General features: G+C 43.5%; 1 protein-coding gene across 5 annotated transcripts in view; it reads left to right on the top strand.

Annotated features, from left to right (window-relative positions):
• Positions 1 to 16,612, top strand: part of tnrc6c2 (trinucleotide repeat containing adaptor 6C2) — a 129,255-nt gene that overhangs the window by 105,215 nt on the left and 7,428 nt on the right. For all 5 annotated transcript variants that reach the window (XM_071505518.1, XM_071505516.1, XM_071505517.1 and 2 more), the window contains 17 exons: positions 1,104 to 3,557; positions 4,534 to 4,737; positions 5,357 to 5,523; positions 5,652 to 5,729; positions 5,886 to 5,943; positions 6,289 to 6,431; positions 6,680 to 6,826; positions 8,493 to 8,633; positions 9,142 to 9,261; positions 9,593 to 9,676; positions 10,368 to 10,647; positions 11,106 to 11,264; positions 12,861 to 13,052; positions 13,270 to 13,419; positions 14,430 to 14,645; positions 15,683 to 15,756; positions 16,128 to 16,267. In XM_071505518.1, coding sequence (XP_071361619.1) covers positions 1,104 to 3,557; positions 4,534 to 4,737; positions 5,357 to 5,523; positions 5,652 to 5,729; positions 5,886 to 5,943; positions 6,289 to 6,431; positions 6,680 to 6,826; positions 8,493 to 8,633; positions 9,142 to 9,261; positions 9,593 to 9,676; positions 10,368 to 10,647; positions 11,106 to 11,264; positions 12,861 to 13,052; positions 13,270 to 13,419; positions 14,430 to 14,645; positions 15,683 to 15,756; positions 16,128 to 16,267 — 4,807 coding nt within the window. The remainder of the gene's footprint in view (positions 1 to 1,103; positions 3,558 to 4,533; positions 4,738 to 5,356; positions 5,524 to 5,651; positions 5,730 to 5,885; positions 5,944 to 6,288; positions 6,432 to 6,679; positions 6,827 to 8,492; positions 8,634 to 9,141; positions 9,262 to 9,592; positions 9,677 to 10,367; positions 10,648 to 11,105; positions 11,265 to 12,860; positions 13,053 to 13,269; positions 13,420 to 14,429; positions 14,646 to 15,682; positions 15,757 to 16,127; positions 16,268 to 16,612) is intronic.

The raw sequence follows: 16,612 nt of genomic DNA, 5'->3' as shown, positions 1-16,612 counted from the left end.
TTCCCCCTCTGATGGGATGCTCTTGTGCCTAATGAAATTGCTTGTGTGCGATGCAATGTTGATTAGAGAATTGTTGGAAAAGCCCTGTTTTTGCTAGTGTGGTACTGAATTTGTAGATCATACTTAAAGTCTGTAAGATGCATCTCAGATTGTGATAAAAGCTCATATGGAAGTATACACAATCAAATGCACACACAGTCAGAGAGAGAAGCCAGTAACACACACATATTCATACAAGCTTGAAGGAAATGTTTTGTGGTTTCTTAGTGCAGTGCAGTTGAAGGAGGAGTAGGCCCGGTGGAGCGTAGGGAGTGATGGATGGGAAGCCGTCCTGGTTTCATTCCAATAAATGAGCAGCGTTCCACTTGGGCTTCCCTTCACAGCCCCAGCCAGCGATGCCACGATGGAGACGGATGGGCCTCTCACTGCTGGGTGTTAGAGGAGAGCAGAGGGGAGAGAGGGAGGAATTAAAGGGTGAGGAAAGCAGTGGGGGTAGAAAGTGTGAGAGGAGACGTGGACAGAGAGAGAGATGGGATGTGGCGGGAGGTAGTTATGAAGGTAGTTAATGGTAGCTAGAGAGTGACAAGGAAGTAAAGGGCAAAACATGATGGCGAGGGAAGAGGAAACGAGTTGGAAAGAGAAGTGGAAAAGGAAGTTAAGAGAAAAGTCAAGGTGAAAGAGAGGAGGAAAGAAGGATGGGTAAAGGAAAGAACGCAAGGGCTCCCTCTCTCTGTTTCTTTTTGGCTGAATGCACCAGGGCTAGGATATATGAATATGCCGTAGCTGATATGACATGTAGCATGCTTGGCTGTGCATTCTGATTATGTGTTGAATTCTGGAACGTGCAAGTGTGACCATCTCCTCCTGCCAAGTCTGATAGCTAGCATTAACCAACCAAGAAGATGAAATTGGTCTACGGGACTAACAGGGGCTGTATAACATGATGTAGTCTAGTCTAACCTAAAGTACCCCCCCCCCCCGTTTCCACCATGTTTTTTTTTTTTTTCAGTTTTTTACCCTTTGTGCTCTTGTGTTTCTTTCTGAATCATCTCCTCCTAACTTATCTGTTGTATTCCTCTGTTCCCCTCCCTTTTTCTCTTTAGACATATCCCTCCAGAGTGGCCCTGGTGCCCAGTATGAGACCTCTCATTGGGGAGCCTCTTTGCCAGTTGACAGCCCCTCCAGTGCCAACAGCTGGGACAAAGTGATTATTGACGGAAGTGACACAGAAGCTTGGCCCTCCATCAGCCGCAGTAGTGACCCCAGCCACCCTGCAGCACCAGAATGCCCCTTGGGCTCAGCTAGCTTTAACCCAGACACCAGTGCTGTCACTACCACCAGTAGTTGTAGTTTTATGAGTATGGCCACAGGTGCCGCAGGCCAGCAGGCCCACTACCCCTCTCTTAAAGCTAACAATAACATGATGACGGGACCTGGGTCAGCCAACACACTAGCTGGTAATAGAGGCTGGGGCTCAGATGGGAAACAAGATGGTATAAATGGTGGTCGAGTTGGAGCGCCCAATAACTGGGGCTCTCCCAATTTTAACTTGAACCTCAATCCCAATGCCAACCCATCAGCCTGGCCTGTTCTGGGCCATGAAGGCAGTGGAGGTGGGGTGTCCAACTCCTCATCTCTCCCACCTGGTATTAATGGCAATGGAAACATGGGAAATGGGAGCCTAGGAGGTTCTGATAATGGTGGGGGAGGTTGGGTTGGCATGATAAGTGCTAATGAAAATGATAAACAACACCCTTCAACCAACAAAAGCTTGTCCTTCCATATGGAACCTGCTAACCTTAACACTGATGGACCAAACCACACTAAGCAACAGCAACAAGCTCAGGAGCCTATGAGCCCTATCCATGGGTTAACTGGCTGGGGGGGCCAATCACCCACCGAATCATCCCAGCTCAATGGGGACACAACAGGCAGCTCTGTATGGGGTGGTGGAGAAGCAAAGGCAGCTGATTCCCCCAAGGACTCAGGCTGGGACTCAACTCCTTCTGGAGGCCTTTCTGCCTGGGGCCGCCAAGGCAGTGGTGGAGGGAGTAGTGGAAGTGGTGGCTGGGGTGACTGGGGAAAATCATCTGGGGCTGCAGATGGATCTAAAGGGTGGGACTCAGTAGATGCTGGTAGTTCAGGTTCAGGCCAAGAGCAGCAACTTAGCTCATGGGGCCAGCAGCCCAGAACAGCCCCAGCAAGTGAGGGTAGTGGGGACAGCAGCGAAGGTCGATCCCACAACAGAGACAGGTCTTCCAGCATGGATTTTACCCCTGTGCTACCCCGGCAGGACCTGGACCCTAGGGTGCTGAGCAACACAGGTTGGGGACAGACCCCCATCCGACAGCACACTGTATGGGAGATGGAAGAAGCCAATTCTGATGATGGGAAGAGCAACAGCAGCTCAGACACCATAGGAGGCTCCAGCTCCAGTGGTGGACCCTCATCCTCTAATGGGGGTACCATCAATCCTAGCATTGGCTCCAGTCAGAGGCCTGCATCTGGAGGAAAAAGTGACAGTGAAGGATCATCACCCTCTAGCTGGGGAGCCCCTCCACCTCAGCCAGTCCAGACTGGATCAGGATGGGGAGAACCCCAACAGTCACTCAACAAAGCGCCAAATGGTTCTACCAGTGGCTGGGGAGACCCTTTGCCTACCAATGGTTCTAAGAGTGGGGGCACAACATCTTGGGGTTCTGAGGACAAGTCACCCAGCTGGGACGATAGCCTAAAGAAAAACCAGCCTACTAGCTGGGGAGAAGGCCCCAAAAGCTCCCATGGTTGGGGCAACAGTAATGGGGGCACCAATGGCTCCAGCACAGGGGACTGGGGAGAATCAGAGGTCAAGAACAATGGATCCTCCAGCAGCATGTGGGAAGGAGAAGGAGGGAATGCAGGAAATGGTGGATGGAAGGATAGCCCCAGAGGAGGAAATAGAGTAGGATCCTGGGGTAAGCCTGCCCCTGCTGTGAATAATAGCAGCTGGGGGGAGATCTCACGTGCCAATGGCCCAGTGCAGGGAGGCTGGGGCTCTTCCAAGCCCCAGGAAAGCAGCAGCAGCAGCACTGGCAGTGGAGGAGGTGGCAGCATTGGTTCTTGGGGTGGTCCAGGTTCTGTGAAACAGAGCACCTCTGGCTGGGGCAATCCCAGCAAACAGGACCAGGGCATGGAGCCCACCGGCTGGGAGGAACCCTCCCCTCCCTCCATCCGCAGGAAGATGGAGATTGACGATGGAACATCCACCTGGGGTGATCCCAGCGCCTACAACAAGACTGTCAACATGTGGGATCGCAACAATCCCAATAATAACCCAGGCAACAGCGGCCCACCTCCCAGTAAGAATGGTGGAATGATTTTGCCCAACAATAACAACAATCACTCTGTTGGTCCTGGGAACAACAATCACCATCACACTCACCACATGCATCACCATCCCCATCATGGCCAGCCCCCAACTCACCTGCAACACCACGGAAACAACAATGGATCACCCAACAATGCCGCCTCACATCCAGGTGCTGGTCCACAGGGTAGATCCCCTCTCGCCAACCCAGGTAACATACTATACCTGTGCTATTATGTTAAAACAGTATTTAATAATCTCAAAGTGTATTTATACATGTGTCAGGCAGATATTCTTAAAAAAATAAAACCCCAATATTTTTTAGTTTCAAAGTTTTATCTGACAGCATGTTTTAAATATGTAGACAAAGACACGGAGAGATATTAAAGTAAAAAGTGAATTACTAATAGAATTAATTTTGTTGCATTGTTCAAAGGTTATGCATGATTATTAAGTATATTCTTAGAGATATGGAGGCCACATAATGGTCATGCATGCATAATTATAATATTTGTATTGCAAGCTTGAGTTAGGGCTGCAGCCAGTTCAAATAAGTCCGTGAACACAAAAGCCATGCATATAGACATGGCAAACACTTGTGAATGAGACCATCGCCCTCTGCTGTTTGCCAGTAGCACTACACCTACATGACCGCCGTTAGACACACTTGTGCTGAGCAGTTATACCTAACAGAAATCTCTACTGAAGCCAGTACAGATAAATAGAGAAGAGGGGGATTGGAAGAGCCTGCACTGGCACTGGCTTTCATCCAGCTCCTACACATTCCTCCATGATCCAGACTCAGCTGGTCAGGGATCTGCTGCTTTCAGGAGGAGGCTGCGATGAAAAGCCTCTATATGTAGATAACAAGGCACTGTCTCAACTGACAAGCTTACTGTTAATTTCTCTTATTAATATGTCACTACAGCTCACCGAGATGGTGAGAGAAAGAACAACATGAAATTGTAGTAGTTTCCAGCATTGCAGTGGTTTTTACAGTAACTTACTGAAGCCAAGAGTTTTCAGACATGTCTTGAATTCAAACAGTTCTTCTATTGTTTAGTACTCAAGGAAGGACTTAAGGGGAATGATGTGTAACTGCTTGATAGAACTTACCAGTGGATGAAGATATTACTGCAGCAAGAATCATTTAATTCTTTTTGTTTAATCTACCCTCTGTCTTCCAGGTTGGGGAGAGCTTCCCAGTGTTCAGCCCAAGTCAGAGCCTGCTTGGGGAGAGCCAGCGGCTCCAACATCAGCTGTGGACAATGGCACCTCTGCTTGGGGCAAGCCACCAGGGGGAGTAGGAGGGTGGGGAGACAGCAGCCATGAGCCCTCTGGGCCTTATGGCAGGGCCAATGGACCCCCAGGTTCTGCACCTTGCAAACCAGGTAATGCCCATAGATTAATAAAATTGCTTTAAGATGCAAGAATATGTTCAGTGCCATTGATTGTTTATCACACTCCTGAGCACAGACCACCCTCTGCCTGGTATCAAACCATAGCATAGCCCTACAGAACAGATTACTGTGCTATTATATTTGCTGCTGCCAGTAAAATGTAAAGTAGCTTTTCTGCTTTAGCCTGTCAGCATAATTGTTATTATAGGCATCTGTGGTTCAGATTGTGTCCAGTGGTACCATACCCTCTGTAAAAGACTGATTGACGTGCAAAACAGGAAGTTCCTTCAGACCTGTACTATTTATGCCAGTTCTGAAGGTCTTTGATAGTGCTCCTGTGTTGCTAGAATTAAAGCAATTCCACGCCTCAGTAGGTCTTAGTTATTTGTGCTGTTGGTTTGAAATGTTGGAAATGCTGGAGGGAGGTGTTGAGGGGGGAAATGCAATATCAAATGGCAACAGTGGCACCAAGTGGTGAGGTTGAAAATTACCTGCTGCTCATCCTCTGAAATGGTTTGTGGATTCTCAGTGTGTGTTTAGGATACACCAACTGAATTTATTATTATTGTTTTCTCACATTTTGACTCTGTATTTGATGTCTGTTTCTCAGGCCCCAAACCTATGCAAGATGGCTGGGGAAATGGAGGAGAGGAGATGGGCATGTCAACTGGCCAATGGGACGCCGAGGATGGGGACATGTGGAACAGCCCCACCTCCCAGGAGAGCAGTTCTTCATGCAACTCTTGGGGCAATGGACCCAAGAAAGGCCCAAGCAAGGTCAGCGAACACACTAAACTTTAGTCATAAACACACTGATAGGTGTTAATGGTGGGAATTGTTGTCATTTGAAGGAACTATATTGTTGGGAAAATGAATTAAATATATTTTTACTTGTCTGTTGTCAGGGGAAGATGGGCAACAAGCCAGATGAGGCCTGGATCATGAACCGTCTCATCAAACAGCTCACTGACATGGGCTTTCCGGTAAATTTGGAAAATATTTATAAAGAAGTTCTGACACTGACATACAGGTTTTCTTTTTGGAAGATTTTTAGTTTTTAACCAAATAGGTCACAAATATAATTCATCCTATAATTTAACCATGATCACTGACAAGCACATGTTATCCATGTGTTACAGAGAGACCCTGCTGAGGAGGCTTTGAAGAGCAACAACATGAACCTTGACCAGGCCATGAGTAAGTTTAACAACATATTTGTGTGTGTCCTTGCATATATATTGCAAAACAGTAAAATTAAAAGGTTTTAATCAGTGTAACACTAGAAATATGCAGCTTTTTATTATTTCAGTTGAATTAATTTATGACTCAACTCAGTTGCTATATCTCCTCCTTGACTGAACTGGGGTACTAGGTACTCAGTGATATTTCTCAGCAAATATAGTATTTACTGAAGGTAATATAGAAGAGAAAAAACCTTTTCACCTAAAAAGAAAAAAACTATTATTATTTGGTTTTGTCATGCAGTATATTTGCATGTCTAGATTACATAATAAACTTTGCCATCCTCCCTTCTGTTCCCAGGCGCCCTTTTGGAGAAGAAGACAGACCTCGACAAGCGGGGCATGGGCATGTCTGATTACAGCAACGGCATGAACAAGCCCCTGGTGTGTCGGCCCTCTGCACTCTCCAAAGACCCCTCTGACCGCACCAACTTTCTTGACAAGGTAAAACATACCAATAATCTTTTCTGTTTTTTAATATATTTACAGTTCACTATTTTTATTTTATGTGTAACAAAGAAAGGTTAAGAAGGTTAAGATATTAATATCATTATCTGATAATTCCAGGAAAAATGTTAACATAACATTTTTTTTCACGTACTTTATCATTTATATTTGGAATGTGTAAAGATTAATGCTTCTTTGTCTCATCTCTTTATTCTCTCATTAACCACTTACTTTGCTCTGTCCAGGATGGTGTTCTGTCAGATGACACCCCCCCATCACCGTTTCTGCCTTCCCCCAGCCTGAAACTCCCACTGGCCAACAGTAGCCTTCCTGGGCAGGGTCTGGGACAGGGCAACCCGGGGCTGGCCATGCAAAACTTGAACAACAGACAGGTAACACAGTGAGCTCACACAGTTGCACTACACAATGACACACAACCTTGAGTTAAAAATATATCACTTGACAATGTGACACAATCCAATTCATAACTCCATAATAAAATCACCTCAGTGAAGCTTGTAATGCCGTGTTAATGTTGAGTGAACAATGTTCAGACTGTGGAGGTTTTTTTGATGATATAAAGAACAGCATGAATTTGTGCAGCTGTCTATAGTGAAAAACAAAGAACTTGAGTTCAGCTGCTTTATTAACAACAAACTATACTGACAGCAAAACTATGTTCAGTGCAAAACCCAGTTTTATCAACAGTCTGTTTATCACACAGCAACTTCATAACCATCATATTGAAATTAAATGGCTTGTGCAAGATTTAAGTGATGACATCATCATGTGATGATGGCAATAACGCATAAACTGAATTTGTTTCAGACACATCTCTCTACCAACATGCACTCTAATCTCACTTCTGTGTGCATGACCTTGCCTGAAGTACCCACTGAAATCAAATAGTTAAGCTCTATCAAATATCACCCCCATAGGCAGCCATGGCCCAGAAAAACTACAGTATGTCCTTGAATCCCAAACAAAGGGACTATAAGCGTTTTTTGTGTGTGTGTGTGTGTGTGTGTGTGTGTTTGCACTGTGTTGAAAGACCTCTCCCATCAACATGGAATCCAAAATGAGGATAAAACTAGCTTTTACAGGCTAATTCAGGGGTCTCCAGCCTTTTTTCCTCTGAGAGCCACTTTGACAAAATGAAAGTGGCTGAGAGCTACTCATGTCTTATATTACCAGATGCATTTATTCACATATCCTATAAAAATACTAAAACTGATCTCCAAACCAACCCTGCTGAATAAGCTGTTTTTAATGTGACCAGTCATCAAATATCATCCAAAACTCACATTTTATAAAAACATCCTAAACCCACATCAGACATCACAACATCTCAACAGTGTCAATTTTTGTGTCAAAAAGCAGAGTCATAATTCTGTCAAACCTGTACACACAGACATGATGCACATCGTTTTAGATTCAGTGTGACTTACACTTTCCAAGAATACAATTATGCCCAATGTCCATTGCAGATAAATCTCAATAACGATGCTTAGAAACTTCAGAACTTGCCTGGGAATCATCACGTTTCCATGTTTTTTTCTGCATCAGAGTAACCCAGTGATGGTTGTTAGTACAGTACACAACATGAACTTCATTTTAATTTTTTCATTTTAATCCAGCTTCATTTTCTAAAATGTAAACAAACACAGGTTAAACAAAGGGAGCTCTTGTTGTAGCCCACAGCATAACTCACTTAATCCATAACAACATATTTCCTGTTTCTTGGAAAAAATTAGTTCATATCTGCTCATAAAAGTGAAGATTTATAGATTTTATTTTGAGCAAATTTACTGAGTGAAGTTGTGTTGCTTTCTGTTTGTGTTGTGGTTTGTAAAAGCTATATTCTCTGAACCTTGGGGCGAGTTTCTCTGAAACATGGAGCAAGCTACTGGTGGCTTGCAAGAGATGTGTTGGAGACCACTGAGCTAAATGTTTTGACTATTTGAAAAATTACAACATTGAGAGTTTCAGGATCTAAACCACTGGCTGCTGTCAGGTTGGGTAGAGGTTTCATGGTGCCTTTATGAATCTGACTTACAGATACCCAGTGGAATGTTTGGCAGTAGTGGAGCAGCACAAACCCGGGCCATGCAGCAGCAGCCTCCTCAGCCACCTGTGCCACCTCTCAGCTCCTCCCAGCCTAGTCTACGTGCTCAAGTGCCTCAGTTTCTCTCCCCTCAGGTAGAGACACATGCATATCTGATGTGTAACATGGAGCTAAATCTGTTCATAACACACTGTGCCAGGCCAAAGTTGGTTGTCTTATGACCAGGGAACACAATTTGACTGATTTCTCTACTTGTCTTGCTTTATTAAACCTGTCCCCTGAATGTGGCTTTAATCTGTGCGTCATCATGACTATGAACATTGACAGAGACATTGTTTTTTTTTTTTTCTTACCACCTTACCCTTATCTGATTTATGTGCTTCATCAGAATTGAATTGTAGTAAATAAGCGGAAATATATTATGAGAATTAAAAACATCATCATAAGTTATTGTCTGGGAGCAGTACTGTCACTGTACAAGCCTCCTCTGCCAGTCCCTTTTTCTTCTTTTCTCCTCTCTGCACACACTTAGTAGTGACTAGTTTTGCCTTGCCAGAAGCTGCTCTTGTTCAGTTGTTGTGATTTGCAGTGACTAACTTGTCATCTCCTGTTTCTGCCTCCACATTCTTCCCTTCCCTCCAGGTCCAAGCACAGCTCTTGCAGTTTGCAGCAAAAAACATAGGTCTGAACCCTGCACTTTTAACCTCACCAATAAACCCTCAACAAATGACCCTGTTGTACCAACTTCAGCAACTGCAAATGGTGAGTCAACATCCCTCTGTCCAGTTGTATTTGTAGCCTATCATGTACTTAGAGGCTTTTGGCAGAGAATGTGTGTCATGAACTTTTTAAAGCAGCACAAGCTCTAATCTGAATGGAAAGGACACAAAACACACAGGAACGAAACATGTCTGACTTTGTCATTTAGCAAATGTCTAATTTAGAATTAAAATGCGTCCATGTGAAAACGCATGAGAAAGTGGAGCTAAATGGGTGAAAATGAACAAGTCTCACTCGCACTGTTTTATTTTCTCTCTGACTGATGAATGTGTTTTTTTATTAATGTATTGTTCTTTGGGTTCCCTTCATTCAGGCGTACCAGCGTTTACAAATCCAGCAGCAGATGATGCAGGCGCAGCGCAATGTTTCCGGGCCCATTAGACAACAAGAGCAGCAAGTGAGTCAACAAATGCATTATTGCAGCCACAAAACTTATGATCTTTATTTCGTGTGTGTGACTGCATGTGAGCGCTGACTGAACGTACTGTGATGCAACATTTTTTCTCAAGAAATATTTTGAGTTTCACGTGACAGCATAACAACAACAGAGGGAAAAAACTACATGTACTGTTTAACAGGAGTTGCTCAAACTTGAACATATTAGCATGAGAACTTCTCAGTCAACATTAGCCAACCTCTTGTTCTCCTTTTGTGAAAAGGAGAACGAGTTTGTTCTCTTATTTGTGATACAGATATCAGTGGACCCTTTAAGATAAGGCCTGTAAAAAGTGCTTTTTGAACAAGTGTTTGCTCCTCCCACCATTTTTCTCAACTTTTAATAAACCCTCTAATCATCTTTTTTTCCATATCATCTCTCCTTTCATCCTGGTTTTCTGTTTTTGCTTCTTCTCTCTATCTTCATTTGTTCAACACTTTTTCGTCTTCTTATTTTCACATCCTTTTCCTTCTAACCTCAGCTGTTTTTCCTCCCTCCTCACTCTCTCTTTCTCCCTCTCTTTCTCAGCTTGCTTTTGCAACCACATAATGTGATTAATCTTCTGCTTTCCTCGCCCTCATTGTCCAACACTTATTCTTCTTTTATGATACATCGTTGTGACAGTTCCTTTCTTTTCTGTCTTTTCTCCTAGGTTGCACGTACAATCACCAACATGCAGCAGCAGATCCAGCAGCACCAGCGTCAGCTGTACCAGGCGCTGCTGATGAAGCAGCAGCAACTTCCCTCTCATTCCTCCTCCTCTTCCTCTTCCACTGGTCTGCATCCCCCTGGTGGCCCCGCCGGAGGCCCTGGCTCTGGCAAATCAACCCTGGACCCCTTCACAGGCCCACACCAGGCTCCGGGCCTCGCCGACACACTGCACACCAAAGAGCCACCATCTTCGCCCAACGCCTACAGCACCTACCCTCTCTGTGAGTCTGGGAAAGGGAAAGTACCAGGTTGAAAAGAATCTTTAGGGGGAGACTTTTGCTCAAACAATGTGAATCTGACAAAACGTAGCTTGTGTATTGAAAGTAACAATTTTCTTCTGCTGCTGTTGAGGCATCAACCCCCTCGTGCACACATCTGTACTGATAAATTACCACTTATGAATGTGTCCAACAGAAAGACAAAAAAACAGTCATAGCCATTTCTCTGTGAGAACTGCAGATTCACACTGAAGTTCTTCATCTTCTGACAACATATAAACACCTCATCCCCTAAACAAGAATCAATGAGCAGTTCCTTCGTGCAGTTAAAATATGTTTACCTGTTTTCCTTGGAGCTGTTTTTATTAGGTTTTTGCTAATGGATACAAATATAAAAATCTTCCTCTGCCAACTTACATATTATGAATAAAATAAAAAGACAGTTATTTTTGTGTGTGCAGCTGGACTGAATCCAAACATGAATGTAAACTGCATGGAGGTTGGGGGTCTGTCCCTGAAGGAGCCCCCTCAGCCCCAATCCCGCCTGTCCCAGTGGACACACTCCAACTCCATGGACTCTGGCAACTCCTCAAACATGGATAACAACCTCAATAAGCACGGTAGGTTTGAGAAAAACACAGACAAACATGCCCACACTCATCCAATCCATACAGTGATAAAAAGGTGAAAATTAAACCAGCTATGAAGTTATCATATGAATTAATTTCCGTGCTGTCGTATGTGCAGCTGATACAGATTTGATAGTTGGTTGTATTGTAAACTGCTGGGCAGCTAAGAAGTTGAACAATAGCAGATATAATTCATCAGAGTTTAGAAATGACAGAAAAATGTCAGTAGTAAGTTTCATAGCTGACTAAGGCTTGTTTTTAATACAGGTAATACAAGTGTGAAACCTGATGAAAATCATAATTGATAATGTCAGCCGCTCACCCTGACACATTTCAGCCTCTCTGACTTGTTTGCAGGTGAGAAATTCAACAAACGACACCAGCTCGTTGACGCTCAGAAACCTTTTCTCGTTACATTTAACTGCAAACTCATTCTCACCTCAGGTGTCAGAGGGCCCCACACGAGGTCAGCTAGAAACTGCTCGTGCTTTTTCAGTTTCACAACTTGCTAAACCTTTCCTCACCCAAATGGAAGCCTGACACCACATTTTTCAGGCTGGTACACACACACACACACACACACACACACACACACATACACACACACACACACACACACACACACACACACACACACACACACAGTAAACAAGACAAACTACAGCCTCACACTCCCACTCTACACACTCTTTGGTCACAAATACCATAGAGATGCATGATATTCTGTGGCAGCGTAGTCTTAATGGATGAGTCTTTAAGTAACAGGTTTACTTTGTAACACGGCCAGTACCTGCACCATTCAAAGGGAACATACACATGTAAATATTAAATCCATGAATATGTGACGTTTAATAGACAATTTTCAAATTTGATTCCAGAAGAAAAAAAAGTAATTTTTGTATTTGGGTTAATGTGTTTCTTACAACACACATTTAGAATGAATATTGTCGTGAGTTGAGTAAATCTGATAACTGACAATAACATATTGACTCCTACACTTTCCATTTTAACATTTAAGATATCATCAAGTGGGGGCGGCCCGGTAGTCGAGTGGTTAGGGCGCGTACCATGTGTGAGCGTAAGACGCTCTTGGCAGGCAGTCACTGGTTCGACTCCCAACCGGTCCAACTCTTTCCTGCATGTCATTCCCCTCTCTCTACCCCCTTTCCTGTCGGTCTCCACTGATCTGTCATAAAGGCACAAAAAGCCCCAAAAAAAAAAAGATATCATCAAGTGCTGATCTAAATATTCACTTTAATAAGAATCTATCAGTAACAAACACTTGTCTTTAAATGTCATCCATTTATTTTCCATGTTCTGTGGAAATATGTGAGGGCCTTAAAGAAACTCAGAGTATGAGTAATCTTAGTGTAGACATCACACCACTGACATTTAACTCTGAAAGTCCTCAATCTGTATTTATACTGTTTGTCTATGTAAGAACTAATTAAAGCTGATGTTATGAACCCATGCAAAAAAGACAAGCTGTTCATTGTTTTCTCTCTTAACAATATTAGTGTATTTAATCTATTTAACATTTAATTAACTTAATAGTGATTTTAATGTAGTCTCTTATTTGTCTTCCAGGTGCCATATCTGCTGCCTCTACCCTGGGCCCCCCTGGGAAGCCCCCCCAGCTGGAGGACTCATACAGCCCTTACAATCTAATATCCAGCTCTGAGTCCCCCACCAGCCCCCTGGTGCCCCCAGACAGCTGGGGCCAGGGCAAGAGCCCCAAAGAAAAGATCTCCAATGGGACCAACATTAACTGGCCCCCAGGTGAGAAGAAGACACAATTAAAGACTATTGCACATTTTTAGTGGTTAAATTGTTTTACAGTTTTACAAGATTTGTTTTTGCAACTGCAAAAAGTTTATAGACAATAATGAAGAAAGAGGATTAGAGGTTTGATGGCAGTCTGTAATAAGTTCTGTAAGACGTGATCTTGTCATTGAAAAGGGAAAACGTTATTCAGCACTTTATTTTTCGCCCTTAGAGTTCTGCCCGGGTGTGCCGTGGAAGGGCCTTCAGAACATCGACCCCGAGAATGACCCCAACATGACCCCTGGCAGCGTCCCCAGCGGTCCCACCATTAACACCAACATCCACGATGTGAACCGATACCTGCTGCGGGACAGGAATGGAGGTATGAACAGAAGCCACCATAAATAGCAAATAGTGATGACCTCTAACCCTTCACCAAACACGCTGTGTGAAGTGAATCAATGAAAACTCCCTCAGACCAGCTGACCCTTGTTACTATCTGTGCTCCGCCACAGCCACCAGTGTCATGTGCTTGTACTGATGCTGACATGAAGTTTTTTTTTCTCTCTCTGCCACAACACTGTTGCTCTACGATCATAAAGCCACTTCCCCAGCTCCTCCACTTCAGAATGGCTCTCTGCCTCCAACCAGCAGTGACTGGCCAGTCAGTGACTACTCTAGCTCTTTCAGTCTGTCGTCCTGTGATGGGGACAGCTCAGGTACACACCCAGAGTATCCTGCCTCCCTGTGTGGTCCTGCTAAACCCCCCCCTCACCCAAACGGGAGCCCTTATAGCCCCAAGACAGTCTTACAGGACTGTCTCAGGCTTCTTACTTATTCTAAACCTTACCTACACCCTGACCTGTTTCATGACCCCTCCGACCCCAAGTCACACCGAAACTTGTTCCCTCAGTGCCTTTAGTCAACATCTCACCAATACTAAGACAACAACCTCACCTAAATGTGACCTTCAACCATCTGTGCTTCTTTGATCCAACCCACAAAAAAATAAGCCTCACCCAAGCTGGTCATGACTTCGGTACACACCCTGTGTTTTGTGTTTGTGTGTGTGTTTGTTTGTGTTGTTTCATTGTTGAAACATAAAGATTTCAGGTGGATGCAATGAGTTTTATCTGATTTAGTTTTGATATAACATCAGCATTTTCCAGATGGAGAAGAAAACTTTGGTTTATTTTATTTTTTGAATTTAAGTATGAAAAATAAAGATTAAGTGGCTGTTTGCATCAGGAGCTTTTTTGACACTACCACTGGTGAAGTGCCACATTTTCAAATTCTACACTCAGATGCTATGGCATCTTTACGTGTACATCTTTGTCTGTAACTTTATTCTCTCGACTGTCCTCCATCTCCCCATCTTCTCTCTGTGTAAAGGTAAACTGTCTGACATGAAGTCCACCTGGTCCCCAGGGCCCATCTCCCAGAGCCAAGCCTCTCTGTCCCATGAGCTGTGGAAAGTCCCCCAGGGGCCGCGCAGCACCACGGCTCCTTCTCGTCCCCCGCCAGGCCTCACCAACACCAAGCCCTCCTCCACATGGGGCGGCAACTCGCTGGGACTGGCTCAAGGCTGGAGCGGCTCCTACTCCTCTGGTGAGCACTCATTCTTATGAGAAGCATTTAGTGGGACTGACTGGACACTATCTCATTCATCGTCCTTCAGAAATTTCAACGAACCTGCAATTTAAAGCATAATGTTGAAAGAAAGGAGCAAAAATAGATTGTGTATGTTGTCTAAATGAATTCCATACATGGGAAATACGACAAAGTTTATCAACAATTAAAGAGTCTCAGGTTTCATTTTGAGCTGTTTCTCCTTAAATCTTATTAATATCTGATTATAGTTACAACATGAGTCCACTAACTTTGGAAAAAACAAATATCATGTTTCAGCCAAGAATTTTTCTTAAATTCCTGAAGCTAATTACATTAAAATTAAATGAAGATGTTTCATCATCAGAGTATAGCATCAGTCTTGCTATAATTTATTTCACACTAAGCAAACATAGATGTGACAGCAAGTGCATAGGTGTGGTGTCGTTCACAGCTGCACTCACTTTAAAAGAGCGGCTGAACGCACTTTGCTAAACTGACATTTTGAGGTTTACTGGCTCAGCGAGAAGCCACATTTAAAATCTTGCATGTGACCTTGTTTTGACATGACAGGTCTATGCTTATATAGAACAAAGAGGAAGGAGCACTTTTAGTAGCACACACACACACACACACACACACACACACACACACACGAGTCGTGTGTGGAAGTAGATAATTGGTTAGGGTTTGCAACACCCTCCACCAATGTCTTGATAAACTTTCTGTCATGATAAAACATGACACACATAGAGAGGAAACTGCATTTTGAAACATACAGTTTCCCTTTTGGAATTAGATCATATCCACATCTACAGATTGAATCTGTCACATACTCTCTTTACTGTCTCAGTGCTTTTGAAAAGAGGAGGCACCCAGTTGTCCCATCAGCCATTTGAATGTTGGACCAAAGTGCTTTTAATTTTAATGTTAATCCAAATGACTCTAATGTAAAGGCAACAGCTTGTAGTGACAAAGTCACAGAGAGTCTTACTTTCTTTTACATATATTTAATTGTGTCTTAATTTCTCTTCCAGAGGGAGCCACCTGGAGCACTGACAGCTCCACCAGGACCAGCAGCTGGCTGGTGCTGAGGAATCTCACCCCACAAGTACGTACTCTACTCTGTGATAATAATTCTTGCTAGATTGAAGCCACACTGTATTATGAGCCAGCATGTAAATATTAATCATGAATCAGTGTCAAGTGTGATAGAAAATGCTTTCATGTTTCAGAATTGAGAAAATAGAAGTAAAATGACTAAATTTAGATTAAAAAAATTAAAAAAAAAACAAGGAAAAAGAAGTATCAGAACAAGAATACTCAAACAACACCAAAAAACAAAGAAAACAATAAGGGAGAAAAATGAAGGGTTGCACTGAAATCGTGACAGAAAATATTGTGTGTAAATAGATGAATAAACTTAAATAAATTAATTATAACTGTGATTATTTTTCTTTTTTTTTTTTTCTTATGCTCCAGATTGATGGTTCAACTCTGCGGACCCTGTGCATGCAGCACGGCCCCCTGATCACATTCCACCTCAACCTGACCCAGGGGAACGCCGTGGTGCGCTACAGCTCCAAGGACGAGGCCGCCAAGGCCCAGAAGTCTCTGCACATGTAAGCCTCAGCAAAGGCATTTTCATCAGCCAGAGCTTAGGAAGCTGAAGTGAAATTCATTTTTGCACCTTTTTACTTTTAGGTTTGGCTTCCTTCTTCATATTAAAGTGAAGGAGCTTTAACAGAGAAATAAAATGGGAAAAACCCAAAGCTCCTGGGTTCTTATTGGGGTTTTCCTATGCTGAGAACAATGCAGCTTTTTGGATGAGTGCAGACAAAGTTATTTTTGTGTCTGGGCAGTCACATGGAAGAGTAGGTAGGGAGTCATGCTTGTAGTCAGCTGCATTCTAATATTAATGTGAGTGTTGTGAGCATGAAAGTGAGAAAATAGAGCTGGTCTGGGGA

The sequence above is a fragment of the Trachinotus anak genome, unplaced genomic scaffold, assembly GCF_046630095.1.
Source record: "Trachinotus anak isolate AG129_WGS33_773 ecotype Australia unplaced genomic scaffold, CSIRO_AGI_Tana_v1 ptg000019l, whole genome shotgun sequence".
NCBI classification, from domain to species: Eukaryota; Metazoa; Chordata; class Actinopteri; order Carangiformes; family Carangidae; genus Trachinotus; species Trachinotus anak.
Note: the sequence above shows the minus strand (reverse complement) of the source record. Positions and strands in the feature narration are given on the sequence as shown.